Source organism: Phacochoerus africanus, chromosome 3 (assembly GCF_016906955.1).
Source record: "Phacochoerus africanus isolate WHEZ1 chromosome 3, ROS_Pafr_v1, whole genome shotgun sequence".
In the NCBI taxonomy this organism is placed as follows: Eukaryota; Metazoa; Chordata; class Mammalia; order Artiodactyla; family Suidae; genus Phacochoerus; species Phacochoerus africanus.
In genome coordinates this window covers 51,779,558-51,800,279 of record NC_062546.1, presented here as the reverse complement: position 1 = coordinate 51,800,279, position 20,722 = coordinate 51,779,558, and the positions used below count along the sequence as shown (strand labels likewise).

The window sequence follows — 20,722 nt, the reverse complement described above, 5'->3', positions numbered from 1 at the left end:
TGTCCTTCTTCCTCCTGTCCAATACTGACTCCTTCAACCCTTCCCACCTCTGTAGGGACTGTTACATCAGTTATTATTTTTCTTCATGTTGGAATTGCCCTCCTTAGCATGTATTTATATATTTAGATCCCTCTCATCTTAGAAGTAAGAGACTTATTACCCTCTCCTTCCTTCCAGAACAAATTTAGTTGACACAGGGTAAAATTTACATTCTCTCCTTAACCCACCAAACTCTGCCACTGCCCGCCCCCACTGCTCCATGGAACCAGTGTTCCTCTCTGGTCACTGACAACATTCTAATTACCAAATTATTTGGACACTTAGAGTTTATTTTGCTTTTATACTACATGTGACTCTGCTGGCTACCCCCAGAGTAAATTTCATAATGTTCTCCATTACAAGTTGTGCTGTAATTTTGGTCATATTTTGGAACCACAAAAAACTAAGCTGGAATCACCTCCAGCCTTATCATTTCATTAAAAAATGTTATTTCCTGGTGATCCCACTTGGTTTGTCACTATCTAAGGCAGCTTTACAACTGTGGATGTGTTTGTGATTTCTGGTTTCACATCTTATTCTAGGCATTCTTCTGATAAGGTGTCTAAACTGGAAGGCCAAGTGGAATCATATAAAAAGAAGCTAGAGGATCTTGGTGATCTGCGGAGGCAGGTTAAACTCTTAGAGGAGAAGAATACTATGTATATGCAGAACACTGTCAGTCTAGAGGAAGAGCTTAGAAAAGCCAATGCAGCTCGAAGTCAACTGGAGACATATAAGAGACAGGTAAGAAGAGGGACACGGCTTCTTAAAGCGTTTGCAGAGAGCTCTCCGTCAAAACAGCTGTGGCTTCTTGGAATCCACTGACCTGTTTTCATGGCATTCTGTATTTTTTACCTGTGAAACATTGTTCTCATCCAGAGGTTATTGACTGGGCCCTCTAGCATATCCTTCGATTATTTTTTTATTTTTTTAATTTATTGTGTAAGATTTAAGAAATAGACTGAAGTATAAAAAAAAATACAGTAAGTATCCATGCTTAATGAATTAAAACCATTTTCCCCTCTTCATTACACTTAACCACTAAACCATTTTGTGGTTTACTTTTTTTTTTTTTTTTGGTCCTTTTTTTTAGGGCCCCATGAGAGGCTTATGGAAGTTCCCAGACTAGGGGTCCAATCAGAGGTACAGCTGCTGGCCTACACCAAAGCCACAGCAACACAGGATCTGAGCCAGATCTGCGACCTACACTGAAGCTCACAGCAACACCAGATCCTTAACCCACTGATCCAGGCCAGGGATCGAACCCGTGTCCTCATGGATACTAGTCAGATTCATTTCCGCTGAGCCATGATGGGAACTCCTATTTTGTGGTTTTTATCCCTGTGCATCTCTTTATTGTTTTGCTACGCACACACACATACACACACACAGAGAATTTTTGACATTTCAAAACTTCATGTAAAGAATACAGTAGATGTTGTCTTCTGCGATTTACTTCTGCTCAGTAGATATTTGTGAAATTTGTTTGTGTTGATAAGTGTAGCTTTATCCCATTCATTTGTACCAATGTATAGTATCCTATTGAGTGACTATACCACAGTTTATCCATTTTTCTGTAGAAAGACATACAAGATGTTCTGTTATATATACAATTTTTATATATTATGAATATATAGTTTATATATTGTATATATTATATGTAAAAAAATGCCACTGTGATTAGTATTGAACATATCCTTTTCTGTACATGTGTGGAAGTTTTATAACTATGTGGAATATCTTCCTTAGAGTATCTTCATTTAGTTAGATATTGCCAAATTGTTTGCCATAGTGATTGTGTTACCTGAAATGATGTCTCCTTATGATTATACTTTGTATTACCCTAATTGCAAATACATTTACCAATCACATTTCTCTTGTGCATTACCTGCTTTTATCCTTTATTCATTTGTAAAATTAGATTATTTCTTTTACTGATTCTGAAAGTTCTTTATATGTTCCCAATAATAATCTTTTGTCATATGTTGCATTTATTTCCTACCAATCTCTGACCTGTCCTTTTGCTTTTTTTGAGATTGTAGATTTTAACATAAAAAACTTTAAATACCTTTTCTTTATGATTTGTGCTTTGAACATCTAATTTAAGAAATAATTTCCTCCATAAAGATGTAGCACTAATCTCTGTTTTCTTTGCAGAGATTTAAGGTTTGTTTTGTACATTTAAGTCTTTAATCTATGAGAAATTCATTTTCATGTAGGGTATAAGGTAGGGATCCACTTGATTTTTTTTGTCTATGTGGACAACCAGTCAACCTAGCAGCATTTATTTAGTAATTGGTCTCTTCTACAGTGACCTACAGTTGTATCCTACCATGTATCTAAAGTTTCTATGTTATATGTAGGTTTGTTTATGGGCAGTCTCTTCTTTTTCATTGATTAATTTATCTATTCTTATACTAGTACACTCTCTTATTATCTATAGATCTTAGGAATTTTGATGTTTGGCAGTACAGGTACTCACACATGTTCTTTTTCAAATTTGTCTATTCTTAGATCTTTCCTTTCCCTTTAAACCCTAGATCTTTGCAAACTGGCATTACATTGAATCTGTTGGTCAGTTTGGGGAGAGATGACATCTTTATGACACCAAATTTTCTTATCAATGAATATCTTTCTATTTAGATCTTAGTGTCTTTCAATTAAATTTCATATTGTTCTTATAAGTATTATGCATGTATTTTGTTATATTTACTCTTAGGTTCTTTATGTATTTGGCTGCTTTTGTAAATGCAGTTAGAAAAAGAAAAGATATTTTCAGTGTGTTGGTCATTTATGTGATTGAAATTGGTTTTTATATGTTGATTTTTACAATCTTGCCAAATTCCCATATTACTTCTATTAATAGCTGTTCCCTTGTCAAAAGTCATATTTTAGGAGTTCCCTGGTGGCTCAGCAGGTTACGGATCTGGCATTATCACTGCTGTGGCTCAGGTCACTAGTGTGACACAAGTTCAACCCCTTGCCCAGGAACTTCTGCATGTCACAGTATAGCCAGAAAAAAGGTCATATTTTATACAGACTAAAGCCATTTTGTTTCTACTTCATACCCCTTTTTTTCTTCTTAATCAGCGTGGCTGACCTTTAGTATAGCCTTGAATAAAAAATAGTAATAAATAATAGGCAACCATTTCTTGTTGATTTTATACATAGCGCTTTAAATGTTTTACCAGTATAGTGTAAGTATTGCTATAGGTTTTTCTAGGCACCTTATATTAGGATAAAAAAATTTTCATTGAATTTCTAATTTGCCCAGAGTGTTTATCTTAAATGGATGTTGAATTTAATCAGCTACATCTATTGAGAGACTCCTGCGCTGCCTCTCCTTGTTATTAATTGGATGAATTCTCTTGATGGATTTCTATGCTTAAACCATCCTTGCATCCTAGAGATAATCTTAGCCTAGGTCATAGCAGATTTATTTGTTGTTTCACATTGTTAGATTTGCTTTGTTCATTTTGCCTCTATGATTTGTGTACTTTAAGTTTTCTATCTCATGCTTTCCTCATCTTCTGATTATGGCATCAAATTATACTCGCTTAATATAATAAATTAGAGAACTTTTAGTCAAACAACTCTGTATACCATGAATGGCTGGTAGGGTTTTTTTGGTGAATACATTTTTTCTCATGTCATTTTGAAAATTTTCTACATATAACAAGGTTGAAAGAATTAATGACCTTGAATATGGACTGAGAAATTACTGGAAAAAGTGAAGCCCCCAAAAACTATAAATGTGATTAAGGGGTATCAAATTAAAATGAGAAATTATTTAATTAGAATTCTAGAGTAAAGAACAGAGAGAATTGTAGAAGGACATTAGAAGGAAAGAATGGCTAAACATTTTTCAGAATTAATGAAGGACATCAGATTGAGTATTAACAGTGAATCACGAACAATAAATAAAAAGAAATCTATACCTACAAATACTGCAGTGAAATTGCATATACACTGATTCTCTCAGTCTGTTTCTAATCTGGAGCTTAATATACTTCATTTTTCAATGTAGTATTTTTCTTTCTGCAGTTTCCCTTTGGGTTCTCTTTCAAACCTGCTGATTGTTATTTGATGATCTTTTATTCCTTTTATTTTTTATTTATTTTTTGTCTTTTTAAGGCCGCACCCGCAGCACATGGAGGTTCCCAGGCTAGGGATCTATTCAGAGCTGTAGCCGCTGGCCTACACCACAGCCACAGCAACACCAGATCTCAGCCGCATCTGCTACCTGCACCACACCCAGATCCTTGACCTGCTGAGCAAGGCCAGGGATCAAACCCACAACCTCATTGTTCCTAGTCGGATTGATTTCTGCTGCGCCACATTGGGAACTCCTCTTATTCCTTTTATAATTTAGACTTCTTTCTTCTTTAAGTATTAAATCTAGTGTTTCATTTTTGATAACTCTAATTTTAAGTCCTTAGAGTTCTTGTTCTTCTGTTTTGTTGTTATTGCTATGAATGTTTTTCTGCTGACTGTTGCTCACAGTGGATTATTCCTTTAAGACTTTTATAATTTTGGATTTTGCTCTGTCCTTTGGCTTTACCTTTGTGAACACTGGGGACCTGGTTGAGGTTGTATTCCTCCAGATAATGGATGTTTTTCTTATGCCAGATTTTCCACAGCATTACCAACCAGAATGACTTTAAATTACTTGCCTGGCTTAGGATTTCCAGTCAAGGCATGTGGTAAAAATTCAAACACAGATCCATGTATTTGTAGGCTGCAAATTAAACCTTTTCAAGTTATACTTTTTAAAACCCAGAACACTCACTTTAAGACAGGCAAGTTTCCTTATTGATTTTGCCAGCCGATGGATTTTTTTTTTTTTTTCCTAACCCACCTGTTTACTGACTCACCTACCTTTTAGAGCCCAAGGTAGTTTAATAACTACCTGTCTCCCGATAATTTTAAAGGTCTGGGTTCCTGGTGGTATGTCACAGTACCTATAGTATCCTCACAAAATCCCCCCTCCAGTGCTAGCCTCTGACAATTTCCCTTACTTTCTTACAAGCTTAGCAATGCAATTGGATGTTTGCCCCATCATTTCTTTTGCGTCCATGTGTTACAAGAAAAGGAAATCCTATAGTCTGTCATAATTTTGAACATTTGCTCCTCTGGATGATCTGGTTTTAGAACCTATAGTATCTAGGCAGATCTGTGCCTAGTTCTCTCCGCTGGGTTAGGCTTCTGTGTTATATATATATTTTTTTTTTTTGAGTTATTAGTAGGGATGGGAATTTTCATAGATCTGTAGAAGAAAATAGTAATAATTTCTAATGTTTCAAGTTATAAAAATTAATGGCACCTTTCTATATATCAGGTAGTAGAACTGCAAAATAGATTATCTGAAGAATCAAAGAAAGCAGATAAATTAGATTTTGAATATAAGCGGCTGAAAGAAAAAGTTGACAGTCTTCAAAAAGAAAAGGATGTGAGTATATATATATCTCTATCTAAGGCCTTTTGGGTTTGAGCACTGCCAAAATAAAGAATATGATATGTAATTCATATTTTGACTACACTTATTTCTTTGTCTATTTATAAATTTAAAATTAGAGATTATTTATTTTTAAATGACAGAAGATTTGCATTTGTGTTTCAGAAAGAGATCTAAAATAAAAGATTAAAGAATGTATTTGCATCTAATTTATATCTATTTATCTACCATTGTTGCTGCTTTTACATTATCTTGCTTATGACTCTCTATATTTATATAGCTTTTCTGTTTTATATATGATTTTTATAGAGGACAATTTCTTTTTGTTGTTGAACATATTTTGAAACTTTTAAAATGTTTTTACTTTGTTTTGATTATGAATATTTAAAGTCTTTGTTTAATCTTTTATGTTTCATGAAAAGAATGTTACATAATAAGATTACTCATTGTTAAGGATGGAGTAGACAGTTTCGTTTCTTAGGTTTAACTGGATACTTCATTATATATAGTAGATATTCAGTTATTGTTAAATGGGAAAATATTATATAATCTTTTCTTTCTATGATCTTTTGTAGAAAATCAAAAGATATAATATGTCCATATTCACCAGTAGGTAAGGCAGAGACCACTGATGGATAAACTCATAAAACTTAAAGGTGACTTTCCTTATTTTTAATGTCCCTCCAGAGGTTAAGAACAGAAAGGGATTCTCTGAAGGAAACCATTGAAGAGCTGCGCTGTGTTCAGGCTCAAGAAGGGCAGCTCACAACTCAAGGTATTTCAGGAGCCCAGGCAAGACTACTCATTTCTAACAGTGTCAGTAGAATATCAGGTTCATTTTAGGATGATTGCATCAGTAGATGAGATTTAAAAATTGGTGAAGAGGCCATGAGATTGATACAAATTTGGAACTGTTACCCAGATTTTATGGCAAATAGGCTATAATTATGGAACTGTGACCAAAAGAAAAAAAAAAGAAAGAATAGGTAACTTGGACTTCATCAAAATTAAAAACTTTTGTGTATCAAAGGACACTATCAATAGGGTGAAAAGGCCACCCACAAAATGGGAGAAAATATTTGCAAATCATTCATCTGTTAAGTGATTGATATCAAGAATATATAAGAGTTCCCTTGTGGTGCAGTGGGTTAAGGATCCAGTGTTGTTACTGTAGCAGTCCAGGTTGCTGCTGTGGCATAAGTTCAGTCCCTTGCCCGGAAATTTGCATATGCCACAAAGAACTCAACAACAGCCAAAGACAACACTCAGTTCACCGATGGGCAAAGGACTTATATAGATATTTCTCCAAAGAAAATATACAAATGCCTTAAACAATTCTCAACATCATTAGTCATTAGAGAAATGGAAATCAAAACCACAATGAGATACCACTTCACACCCATTAGGATGGCTATTACCAAAAAAGAAAAGGAAAATAACAGGTGTTGGTGAGGTTGTGGAGAAAGCAGGGTCCTCGTGCATTGCTGGATGTAAAATGGAGCAGCCACCATGGAAGAGACGGTGGTTCTTTAAAAAAGTTAAACATGAAGTTACCATATATATGATCCAGAAATTCCATTCCAAAGTATATACTCAAAAGAATTCAAAGCAAGGACTCAACCAGATACTGGTACACCAGTGTTCATAGCAGCATTATTCACAATAGCCAAAAGGTGGTCAACAGATAAATGGATAAAGAAAATGTGATACATACATATCTTGGAATATTATTCAACCATAGAAAGAGATGAAGTACTGATAAATGCTGTAACAGTAGGTGAATGTTGAAAACCTTATGTTAGGTGAAGTGAGCCAGATACAAAAAGACAGATACTGCTATCATTTAGACAGTCAGAAAATGGAATAAAAGTTACAAGGGGCGGAGAGAGAAAGCGATGGGGAATTATTGCTTACTGGTTACAAAATTTATGTTTTGAGTGATGAAAGAGTGGGAACAGATAGTAGTGATGGTTCCATAATATAGTACGTACGTAGTGTCACTTAATTGTACACATAAAAATTGTTCAAATTGTATAATGATGACATAAGGCAACTGTGACACGGTTTTTTAACTTGAAGTAAAGATTTTAGCTGTTAAAATTAACGTTCAGAGTAGGGGTTCCTATAGAAACTAAAGGAGATGGTTGTGCTCTGTCTTAATCTGGCATCCATGCCTGTGTATTTACAGGGTTAATACCTCTGGGAAGTCAGGAATCTTCAGATAGCCTGGCGGCAGAGATCGTTACCCCTGAAATCAGGTAAGGCGGTCCACAGCCACACTGCACAGTATTCCTGGAGAAAACCTGATCCTCTTTCTGTCATCTGGAGGTCCAGCTCCTTACTCTTTTTTTTTTTTTTTTTTTAGGGCCACACTCATGGCATATGAAAGTTCCCAGGCTGTAGGTCGAATCAGCTACAACTGCTGGCCTGCATCACAGCCACAGCAACTCAGGATCCGAGCCTCATCTATGACCTACACCACAGCTCATGGCAATGCCAGATCCTTAACCCACTGAGCGAGGCGAGAGATCAAACCCACATCCTCATGGATGCTAGTAAGATTCATTTCTGCTGCACCACAATAGGAACTCCAGTTCCTGACTCTTTGTCACTGATGTTTTCAACGTGAGCTTCATGTTAGGTGTCCATGTTTTCCACATATTAGATGCTTTCTTCAGCTGGTGCAGCAGACCCTTGATTTCTCCCTTTTGGAAGATGAGGTTTCACAGGTACAGAGCAAACTGATGTCTGTGCTTTGGTGTCCTCAGCAGACAGGTAGCAGTGAAACCACTCAGCTCAAAGACAAAGATTATGCTTAGTCATCAGCCTGCAAAATAATTAGTCATCTTCATTTATTAATTAAGGACAGGGAATGGTCTGGGAAAGATGTAATGCAGTGAACAGAGGATACATCTCCCTGTCTCTTCTACTCCTCCCTCAGTGGTACTTTACGTTTTTATTTAGTTATGGCACTTTAAATATTCCATTTATTTCAGAATATGCCTGGCTTTAAGTACAAGAATGAAAAATTGGTGGAGAGGCCCCAAATGTCCAGCAGGAGGTGAATGATTAATCCTGACTATTGCTTTTATCAGATTTGGGCTGATTTTTCCCCCTTTTTAAATTGACACTAGTCTTGATTGTTCATAACATCCTTGGAGGTGTAAATAAAATAATGATGTAACAATGTGTAAAAGCTTTGCAACTGTGAAAATTGCAATAGGCATTGAAATACTTGTTGAGTACATGAAGACAATGCTTATTGTTTTTGGCATTGGTTTAAGAAGGACAGACAGGACTTCCCTTTTGGTGCAGTGTGTTAAGGATCCAGCATTGTCACTGCTATGGCTCAGGTCGCTACTGTGGCGTGAGTTTGATCCCTGGCCTGGGAACTTCCATATGCTACAGGTATGGCCAAAAAAAAAAAAAAAAAATGGAGAAACAAAAGGCATATTTTGCAACACCAATTCCAGAAGCGTTTTGTATGCCTTTTACTTTTTTTGTATACCTTTTACTTATCTGATAGAATAGTTAGTTCTTGGATCACATGATTATTAGTCCAGTGTGATTTCTGGACCAATAAAATTTGTTGAATGAAAAAACACTTTTGTTATGAATATTTATACGTAAATGATAATGTCCAGGAGTTCCCACTGTGGCTCAGCAGGTTAGGAACCCAACTAGTATCCATGAGGTTGCAGGTTTGATCTCTGGCCTCACTCAGTGGGTTAAGGATCTGGCATTGCCATGAGCTGTGGTGTAGGTCCCAGATGCAGCTTGGATCCCGTGTTACTGGGGCTGTGGCATAGGCCAGCAACTGCAGCTCCAATTCGACTTTTAGCCTGGGAACTTCCATATGCCACAGGTGCAGCCCTAAAAAGAAAGAAGAAAAAAACAAAAGGTTATATCCACACAACAAATTTTAAGCAAGCTTATAGCTAATGCAGTTGAATTTTTAAAGCAGAAAAAAACAATGATAAAGATTCAACATAAGATTCCCTTGTGGCCCACTGGGTTAAGGATCCAGTATTGTCACTGCAGCAGCTCAGATCACTGCTGTGGCGCAGGTTCAGTCCCTGGCCCAGGAACTTCCACATGCCATCGGCGTGGCCAAAAAAAAAGATTGGAGATATAAAATACCTTTTTTTTTTGAGTATTACTCAATAAAAATTGAGATACACTCTGTGTCTAGAAAAGCTGTCAAGAAAATGAAATAGTGGAGTTCCCGTCGTGGCGCAGTGGTTAACGAATCCGACTAGGAACCATGAGGTTGCGGGTTCGGTCCCTGCCCTTGCTCAGTGGGTTAAGGATCCGGCGTTGCCGTGAGCTGGGGTGTAGGTTGCAGACGCGGCTCGGATCCTGCGTTGCTGTGGCTCTGGCGTAGGCCGGTGGCTACAGCTCCAATTGGACCCCTAGCCTGGGAATCTCCATATGCCACGGGAGCGGCCCAAGAAATAACAACAACAACAACAGACAAAAGACAAAAAGACAAAAAAAAAAAAAGAAAATGAAATAGTGCAAGGGGTGAAATTTCTTAACATATGTCATAGATGATGGGTTAATATTCTTGATATATAAAGAAATTTCCCTATCCAGTTCACAGAAATCTATTAAAAATGATGATTTTCACTAATGTTAAGGGTGTGGAGAAATTGGAAACATCAAAAAATAGGAGTAAAAGGTTAAAGCGATGTAACTTTTTTAAAATAATTTTTTTAAATTGAGATATAATTGACATAACATTGTAATAGTTTTAGGTGTACAACATAATGATTTGATATTTGTATATATTGTGAAATGATTATCATAGTAATTTAACATCCATCACCACACATAATTACAAATTTTTTTTTTCCTATGGTGTACAACTGTTCCTTTTTTTTTTTCTTCCAGTTTTATTGCGATATGATGGGCATACAGGCCTATATAAGTTTAAGGTGTACAGCATAATGATGTGACTTAAATACATCATGAAATAATTACAACAATAAGTTTTAGTGAACATCCATCATTTCATACAGAAACAAAGTTAAAGAAATAGAAAAAATATTTTTTTCCTTGTGATGAGAACTTTTAGGATTTACTCATAACAGTATCTACACGACAGTGTTCATTATGTTTATTGTGTTGTACCTCTCTAGTACTTATTTACCTTTTTCTAATTCTTTTTCTTAATGAAAATTCATTAAATTCTATAGTGCTTAGCAGTTTTCACAAGTTTCACACACCTGATTTTTTTTTTCTTTCTTTTTTTTTTGCTTTTTAGGGCCACACCCGAGGCACATGGAAGTTCCCGGGCTACGGGTCAAATTGGACCTGCAGCTGCAGGCCTACGCAAGAGCCATAGCAACACCATATCAGATCCGAGCTTCATCTGCGGCTTACCCCACAGCTCAGGCAACACCAGATCCTTAACCCACTGAGCAAGGCCAGGCATCGAACCTGCATCCTCATGGATACTAGTCGGATTCCTTACCACTGAGCAACAATGGGAACTCCACATGATTTCGTATAATCCCATAATAGCCCTTTTTTAAAATAAAAATCCCCTGCCCCTATAAAAGTATGGAACACTTCATGTATTTATGTGTCATCCTTGTGCAGAGGCCATGCTAATCCTCTCTATCATTCCAGTTGCGTGTGTGCGTGCGCACACGCATGTGCGCACACACACACAGAAACAACTCACTGCACAACTCTTTTGAGCAGTTTGGCTGAAAGATATATATAGATGTATTTTTTTATTGTTATTTCCCCATACAATTTTTTTTCTACTGTACAGTGTGGTGACCCAGTTACGCATACATGTATACATTCTATTTTCTCCCATTATTGGAGTTCCCGGTGTGGCTCAGTGGTTAGTGAATCCGACTAGGAACCATGAGGTTTCGGGTTCGATCCCTGGCCTCACTCAGTGGGTCAAGGATCCGGTGTTGCCGTGAGCTGTGGTGTAGGTTGCAGACGGCTCATATCCCCAGTTGCTGTGGCTCTGGCGTAGGCCGGTGGCTTCAGCTCCGATTAGACCCCTAGCCTGGGAACCTCCGTATGCCGTGGTGTGGCCCTAGAAAAGGCAAAAAAAAAAAAAAAGAAAAAGCATTTTCTCCCATGATCATGCTCCATCATAAGTGACTAGACACAGTTCCCAGTGCTACACACAGAAAAGGTATATTATCTAAAAGATGTGCTTATCTTTTGATGTAAAAATTACTTTTCTGAGAATTAATCCTTAGGAAATAACCAAGAATATACACAAAGGGCTATTTATAAAGCTGATCATTAAGAACATGTTAAAGCTCAAAATTGGTAATAATCTAAATACCAGTAATTGGGCATTGATTAAATAGTAATTCAGCTATGTCTTTTCTTTAAATCTATGTCTTTTAACATGTCGTTTAAACTATTAAAGTATAGGAGTTCCCAGTGGCTCAGAAGATTAAGGATCTGGCATTGTCACTGCTGGGGCTTGGCTTGCTGCAGTGGCACAAATTCGATCCTTGGCCCAGGAACTTCCACATGCCACAGGCACTAACAAAAACAAATAAATAAAATATTAGAGTATAAAATTTAATGATATGAAAAGATTGTAAAAAGTATAAATAGCAGATACCAATGTAGCACGTACTGCAAGATTCATTTTTGCAGGTCTTTACATGGTTGTGCATATGCATAAAATTAGAATGCTATATTTCAGCAGGAATTTTGCACCCTAGGCTTATGGAGGGTGCAATATTTTCTTCTCTGTTTGTCTGTTTTTTTTTTTTCACCCTACAATGAGCATGTTTTACTTAGTAACCAAAAAATACAATGAAGTCATTGTTGTCCATTTATAAAATATATCAGGTTCTTTATTACTGCTTGAGTTGGGCTACAAATTTGACTCTCATCTCTTCAGTAGCAAAAGATTTACAGTGTTTACGGGCAGACTGGTTTGTGTGTGTTTGATATTTCATTTTGTTTTTCCTTTTCCGTGGGAAGCACAGCTCTTGATAGTATCTGGTATTGACAGTAATGCCTTCTTCATGTGGCTCTCTAAAGATGCCCCTCCCTAACATAAAGGATGAGTTGTATCCTTAACAAGTATTTTTTTTATCATCACTGCAATAAACGTAGTGGTAATCTTTGTGTGTAAGATTTTGACATAACACAAAGAGCCCAAAACAATGCAGTTCAGTAACTTGGCTCTGATTTTCTGTCTTATTATAAGAATACAGTTTTACACATCTCTGGGGAACTATGCATCTTGATGGTATTCTTCGTTGAATACTTATACCTTGCCACAACATGATTGGTAATTTAAGAGCATTAAAGATGACTTTTTTTTTCTTTCTTACGGCCGAACCTACAGCATATGGAAGTTTCTGGGCTAGGGGTCAAATTGGAGTTGTAGCTGCCTGTTTACACCACAGCCGCACTAGATCTAAGCCACATCTGCAACCAGTGCCACAGCTTGCAGCAATACCAGATCCTTAACACTGAGCAATGCCAGGGATCGAAACCTGCATCCTCGTGGTCACTATGTCCAATGGGAACTCCTTTTGTTTTTTGGGGTTTTTTTTTTTTTTGAGATGATGTTTTGTTGATGAGAACCAAAGAACAAGTACATAGATGCATTCACAGCTTAAGTATTTAAATCAGAAAGGAAATAGGATTTTGAAACCTCATTCATCACAAATCATGATATTTGGATATTCTGTTATCTTCAGATTATCCCCATTCTAAAAAGAAAGTGCTTAGGATCTGAAACATAATGTCCCAGCCAGTAACCACAGGAGCTAAATTCTTTGCAGGTACTTTGTTTTTCATTTCTGTTCTATGTATTAAATATGTAACAATGCCTGGCTGGATTTTGATAATTATATTGTATTTAGGTACTAAATAATCAGTTTCTTGTTTGCTCCCAGGGAGAAGCTTATTCGTCTTCAGCATGAGAATAAGATGTTAAAAATCAACCAAGAGGGTTCAGACAATGAAAAAATCGCCTTGTTGCAGAGCCTTCTAGATGATGCCAACCTACGAAAGAATGAGCTGGAGACGGAGAACAGGTAGGAGCTGCCTGGAGGCAGCACATAAACATAGGCTTTCTCCATTCACCTTGGTTTTGATCCCCTTAAACAAAGGTTTGAATTGTATTTTGAAAAGTAGCAATGTGTTGTTCCATTTCATTTCAAGAGTACTTTTTTCGGCTTTTCGACTGATGGGCACATTTGCCCCATTATTGTGTCTCTCTGTGATAGCATGTCCTTCTTAGCTCTTCAGGCAGAATGATACCAAGGTCCTACCGTCTTCCTTTTCTAATCACTAATTAGAAGTAGAGGATTAAAAAATAAAGTCACCAGAGTACCCATTGTGGCACAGTGGAAACAAATCTGACTGATATCCATGAGGACGCAGGTTTGATCCCTGGCCTTGCTCAGTGGGTTAAGAGGATCCAGTGTTGCTGTGAGCTGCCGTGTAGGTTGCAGACGATGCTCAGATCCTGAATGGCTGTGGCTGTGGTGTAGGCCAGCAGCTGCAGCTCCCATTCAACCCCTAGCCTGGGGATTTCTGGCCTGTCTCAGTGGAATAAGGATGTGGTGTGGGCGTGAGCTGTGGTGTAGGTCGCAGATGCAGCTCAGATCTGATGTTGCTGTGCATGTGGCTTAGGCCAGCATTTGTAGCTCCAATTTGACCCCTAGCCTGGGAACTTCAGGTTGGCCCTTAAAAGCTTAAATAAATAAATAAATAAAATTTGAAAGTCACCACATAACAATTTTACTTCACAGTCACGATCAGGTTAATAAAATTTACCCTCTTTTCACAAGTTAACATTTTAAAGACTCAATCAGTGTGAGGAAAACAGTAGTATCCATCATAATTGAATTGATAGGGCTTTTTTTTAAATGTGTTATCTCTTTTGACTCTAATATGAAATCTTCCATTTTATGAGCAATTTAGTTATTTTGAGAATTCAGAATCTGCAAATTTAACAAGAGCATCACTTTTCTGCTTATAAGTTTTCAGAGTATTGCAGTAGACGGTCATTCAAAATTACTTTTGTTTTTTTGGTCTCTGTCTTTTAAGGCTGCATCTGTGGCATATGGAGGTATGCAAGCTAGGGGTCCAGTCGGAACTGTAGCCACTGGCCTACGCCAGAGCCACAGCAATGCAGGATCCAAGCCGTGTCTGTGACCTACACCACAGCTCATGGGAACACTGGATCCTTAACCCACTGAGCGAGGCCAGGGATCGAACCTGCAGCCTCATGGATGTTAGTCGGGTTTGCTAACCACTGAGCCACGAAAGGAACTCCCAAAACTACTTTTAAAAGCAGTAGCTTACTCTGGCAAGGGTTACTCATATTTTGTTGTGACAGTCTTCAGGTTCTCTTCCTTTTTGGAAATGTTTCTTAGCTACCAAACACATGGTGTCAATCTTTTTCTTCAAGCTGGGATATTCTGGCATTTTGAAGGGATTTGACGTGTTTTATAAATAGTTTCACAGTTTGCATGATATTACAGATTCTCTGTTTATTATGCCTGATTGATTTGGCATTTCCCAGGTGTGAGTCAGTCCTGAGAGTCAGAATTGTTATGACAGTTTTACATATCCCTCCCTTCTTCCCGTGACCATCATTTTCAAAGCTGCTGAGGGAGAATCAGCAAACAGTGTAAATACCAGGGGGATTATTAGAGCATAAAGTATCAACAGAAAGAGCCATGTTTTATATCAATTCTTAGGAGCATAGATAATGAATACTTTTTAAAAATACTTAGGAAAAGTGGAAAAAGAGAAGGGAGAGGTATGGGAATCATAGAAAACTGCTGGCGATCCTGCAGAGCCCTTGGGGAGAGTGCCTTGTGTCACCCCTCCCCCTTGGCCTCCGGAACAGATTTGAGCATTATAGGCTCTCCCAACACTGATTTCTTCTCGGTGAATCAACACCTACAACTTATCTAACAACAGATTTGCCTTGTCTTTCACAAGCGTTACAGCTATTGCTCTTTTCTCCTCCAAAGCAGAAGAGCTAATTGTCGTGTGTACAGGACTCGTGTATGGAAGTGACTGGTTACGCACCACCCCACCCCACCTCCGCCAAGTCCCTATGTTATTTACAGCTCTGTATGTCTCTTAAGTTACAACACCAATGATAACTTACCTTTGGACTATAGCTACTTGTAGGTATTGTGACCTGTAAGAGTAATAACAATAGCAGCTAACATTTTTTAAGCTCCTATTTGTTTCAGACATTGTGCTAAATAAGTGTTTTCTAGATGTTCCTGTCGTGGCTCAGTAGAAATGAATCTTGACTGTAGAATCCATGAGGACACAGGTCTGATCCCTGGCGTTGTTCAGTGGGTTAAGGATCCAGCGTTGTCATGAAGTATGGTGAAGGTTGAGATGCAGCTCAGATCCCGTGTGGCTGTGGCTGTGGCGTAGGCCAGCAGCTACAGCTCCAATTTGACCCATAGCCTGGAAAACTCCATGTGCCATGGGTGTGGCCCTAAAAAAGCAACAACAAAAAAAAGTGTTTTCTATATTTGGTCTTTATTAAAGTGTTCCAGATGAAGGAATTTTGGCTCAGACCCAGACTACTGATTCCAGAGCCTCTACTTCGCCTATGCCTTCTTTCGAATTTATCTTCTGCCACGTTTGTACAACACTTTTTTAAAAACCCTGTCTCCCTCACAGGATGCCTTTTCTCTTAAGTGAATTATCGCATATTCGTTTTGAGTTTAATAAGTTTTTACATTACCTTGTCTCTAACTTAACCTCTTACTATTTGACAGAACTGGACTAGCACCAAGACAGCAGAGTTTCAGTCCTACTGAGTCTTTTTTTTTTTCCCTTTTTCAACTGAACCTGTGGCCTATAGAAGTTCCCTGGCCAGGAATTGAATCCAAGCCACAGCTGTCGCAGCTGCAGCAACACCAGATCCATAACCCTCTGCACCACAGTGGGAAATCCCCACTGAGTCTGTCTGTCTGTCTGTCTGTCTGTATTTATTTATTTATTTATTTTCGCTTTTCAGGGCCATACCCGAGGCATATGGAGGTTCCCAGGCTAGGGGTCAAATCGGAGCTGTAGCTGCTGGCCTTCGCCACAGCCACAGCAGTGCGGGATCTGAGCTGCGTCTTCGACCTACGCTACAGCTCACAGCAACACCAGATCCTTAACCCACTGAGCAAGGCCAGATTCAAACCTGAGTCCTCACAGATGCTAGTCAGATTCGTTAACCACTAAGCCACGATGGGAACTCCCCCCACAGTCTTTTAACTGTATGACCTTAAATACATTTTGCTCATCACCTATATATCACCTTAGAAGAAAAGATTTGTAGAAAACCTCCAAGCTCATTTCCAGTTAGTTTTCCCAATAAGTGAGTCCTTGTTAAAAGGCTGTAATACCTGTTGACCCTCGAGCAGGAGAGGCAGGAAGGGTTGAGAGTAGGGCCATGTCAGAGCTTTCTGGGGGCATTTATGATCTCATTCCCTCTCATAGTATGTGGGGATTCAAGCTCACTTTGTCCCTGTGCCCCCTTGACAGCTATATGTAATTAGATCTTGATTAAAATGTTAATTGGGGGTTCCCATTGTGGCTCAATGGTAGTGAACCCAACTGGTATCCATGAGGACACGAGTTCAATCCCTGGCCTCAGCTCAGTGGGTTAAGGATCCGGTGTTGCTCTGAGCTGTGGTGTACGTTGCAGACGTGGCTCAGATCCAGTGTTGCTGTGGCTGTGGCGTAGGCCAGTAGCTGCAGCTCTGATTCACCCCCTAGGCTGGGAACATCCATATGCTGTGGGTGCTACCCTAAAATGACAAAAAAAAAAAAAAAGTTAATTCACTGAACTGAAAGGAGAGAAAGAAAGTAGAGGCATTTATAGAGTACCTGCCATGTACACACTCTTTATATATTATCTCACAATAAAGAGAGAAATTCTTATGACGACTTCCACCTAGTAGGCTTACAGTGTTTATTTAGTAAATAATTTTTAAGATGGCTAAGATGGATAGTTGAAATAGTCTTATATTTTGGTGTATATTTCCATATTGCTTCCTGAAAAGATTGAAGAAAATTACGGTTCATAATGTGCTTATGTACCTGTGTTCCCATATTGAATATGGATTTTCAGGTGATTCTTTCACTGAATGAAAAAGCAGCATCCTTCATGTGAAAAACATCAGTTATTATTTTAGATTTATTGCCCTTTTCTGTGATTCTCACTAAAATATAAAGCCTAAAGGTTTATGATAAGAATTTATTGCAACTTGTTGAGTAGAAAATGTTTCTTCCTGAGCTTCCTGGGTGTTGGATTCTAAACACTCATTGCCCTGTTTTGTCCTTCATTGTGGGCAGCCTGGCTTTTACTAAAGTATCTCTTACTAGAATCACCAGTCCAGTGGGAACATTAGGGACTCATCTCTTCTCGCCTCTTTGCTACATTCACTGTTGGTTCTTCCCTCGATTCAGACTTTGTCTCAATTTCAGTGTCAGCCCTCATTTGCGAGGCTCCTAACTACCTGGTTATTCTCCAGGACGAGGTTCCTCTTTCCGCCCTTTGGTGCCTGATCTGCCGTGGACTGTCGGTTCCTTCTGCCCTTGCTCACATTCTTTCTAGTCACCATTGTTTGTGCTTGTGGCTTCAGTCATTTGCAAATGGCCCTCAGGTCTGTAGGGTCAGCTCGGGCCCCCGGCTGTGCTGTAGAAACAGCCATCCAGCAGTTCGACAGGCATCTGGGTACTTCATTTCCAACAAATGCCAAACGAGGTCTGTGTGTTTCTTTCTCAGCCTCTGCCTCCCGTATTGCCTTTCTCGGTAACTGGTTCTTGGTACAGGAGGGTCACACCAAAATCCCGAGTGTTATTTTTGGCTCCCTGTAGTCTTTTGCCTTTTCCGTGCGTTACCCCCAACTCTGTCCCTTTCCTTTAGGCACGTGCAGTAGCCACCGTGGTCTCCTCCGCCTGGTTCATGTCTGCCCTCTGGTTTTTAAAGGACACCTCCTCTCACACCAGTGTCATCTTTCTGGAGTGCTGTCTCATCCTTCAGCATCACCCAAGACCTACTGGTGTACTGCACGTTGCATCCTGATGACCTAGAGAATTTAATGGAGATTGAGCTCCAGAATCGGCATTTTAAAGGCTGGCCAGGCTGTTTCTGCTCCAACCAAATTTTAGGCCAGATTAATGGCCAGATGAAAATATATCTGCATTTCACAGTCTCTTCTTTTCTGCTATGGTTTCACCTCCAAGCTTTCTCCCTCCATAACTTATTCTCCAGGCATACAGTTCCTGAGATCATCTTCTGTGTGCTTTGGACATGCTGAAGTCTTGGTCTTGAAGCCCTTTCCCACCCCTAACCCATAAGCAGTTTGTTTATGGTTTTGGTCTCAATTCAGGCAAAGCTTCCCTGACTCCTCTGCAGATTTAAGTATAGTCCTTGCCTCTTCATACATTCAGCACTCATTTGTATAGCTCTGCGTTCTGGGCTGAAGTATTACCTCATATTGTATCTGTTTACATTTTCAGTTCCTTGAGTTCAAGGATGTTTTAACACAATACTGAGCACTCATTTTAATAAACATACCTCAAAGTAAATTTCAGGTAAATATATGTGCATAAATATACCAGCTCAACAAAATGTGCTGTCAAAACACTTTTTTTTGGATGTCATCATCAAAATTTCAGGCAGTGCAAAAAATAACCAGAAAAATGAGCCACCATGACTATCACATGAGACTTTATTTTGCTAATTACTGTCTCTCTGATACCTCAACCTAAGGCAGAAGGCATAAGTTCAGCCAGAACTCTGAAAATTAATGTACTTTTGATTTCTAGGCTGGTGAATCAGAGGCTTCTGGAAGTACAGTCACAAGTAGAAGAACTGCAAAAATCCTTACAGGATCAAGGCTCAAAGGCAGAAGATGTAAGTCTTTGTATGTACCAGTAATGGTCCAGCAGTTTCATTATGTTAAGAAAAGCTAGGAGTTCCCGTTGTGGTGCAGCAGAAATGAATCCGACTAGTAACCATGAGGTTACCCCTTTGATCTCGGGCCTCACTCAGTGGGTTAAGGATCTGGTGTTGCCGTGAGCTGGTGTATGTAGGTCACAGACATGGCTCGGATCCTTCATTGCTGTGGCTGTGGCGTAGGCCAGCAGTTGCAACAGCTCCGATTTGACCCCTAGCCTGGGAACCTCTATATGCTGTGTGTGCGGCCCTAAACACAAGAGGGAAAAAAAAAAAAGAAAAAGAAGAAAAAGAAAAGAAAAGCTATAACTTTTATTTTTTATTTGATGGTGTCTATCAAAATAATTGCAATTATATTTATTATAGAAAAGAAATTTGTGTTTTCCTTTTGCTAGCACTTCGTATAAAAAGGACCAGACCGCACTTTATTGTCTCTGCATGTTCACCTTGCTGGGTATTAGAAACTCATTTCTAGTTGTCAGCTAAGGAATTAATTGGGGATTTATGTATAATGTGCTCAACTCAATATTCAAGAGTAGAGGTTTTTCCCTCTGGTCCAAAAAATTTAAAAAAATTAAAAATACTGTTAGAAACTTAGCATATTCAAGTAGCAATGCTTGATGTAAAATTGATTTTAAGAAAATAATGCTATTCCTAGAATCCTACCATTTCTGAGTCTATGAATCCCTCTTTCACCTCTTGTACCTGCCCCCCCCCCAATACACACACAGAGAAATATAAGCTCATTGGCCTTTATATTCTTTAGCACTGTTCCTGTCACAGCCCTGCCTGTTGGCTGGTGCTCACCTAGAACACGGTAAGCGTGTTGGGGCAGGTGCTGGCCCCGCTCCATCTCTTGCTCACGCCTGCCACAGTACCCATGTGGCACATGGTAGTCAGTCTCTGGTGAAGACGAAAACCAGTCGTGTTTTGAAAATCCTGTACATTTAAAGAGCTCTATAAATAAAGCTGCAGCTATAAAGTGCTCAAAAATAGTGTGAGGAGGGGATAAAAACTAAATTTTAATGACTGATCTTTTCTTACATCAGTTGGTAATTTTTTTCCCATGCCAGCATAATTTGCTGTAAACTCTGGCCTCTGAGTATAAACCAATTGGATTGTCTCTAGTGTTAGAGTCATCTTGGGCACTCAGCGTCTGAGCTGTAGACACGGCCAGTTCCATCCAGCCTTAGTAACATAAGAGGGGGTAAAAACAAAACAGTCCATTACCTCAGATCTGAGAATGTTGGGTATGAAAGCTCATCTGTACCTAATTCTCGGTT

At 38.7% G+C, this 20,722-nt stretch overlaps 1 protein-coding gene and 1 pseudogene across 4 annotated transcripts in view; one reads left to right on the top strand and one right to left on the bottom strand.

Annotated features, from left to right (window-relative positions):
• HOOK3 (hook microtubule tethering protein 3) overlaps positions 1-20,722 on the top strand; it is a 95,025-nt gene that overhangs the window by 57,498 nt on the left and 16,805 nt on the right. For all 4 annotated transcript variants that reach the window (XM_047771761.1, XM_047771760.1, XM_047771763.1 and 1 more), the window contains exons 11-16: positions 582-783; positions 5,378-5,488; positions 6,182-6,269; positions 7,683-7,752; positions 13,396-13,536; positions 19,310-19,397. In XM_047771761.1, coding sequence (XP_047627717.1) covers positions 582-783; positions 5,378-5,488; positions 6,182-6,269; positions 7,683-7,752; positions 13,396-13,536; positions 19,310-19,397 — 700 coding nt within the window. The remainder of the gene's footprint in view (positions 1-581; positions 784-5,377; positions 5,489-6,181; positions 6,270-7,682; positions 7,753-13,395; positions 13,537-19,309; positions 19,398-20,722) is intronic.
• LOC125123750 (uncharacterized) lies at positions 11,054-11,152 on the bottom strand (annotated as a pseudogene).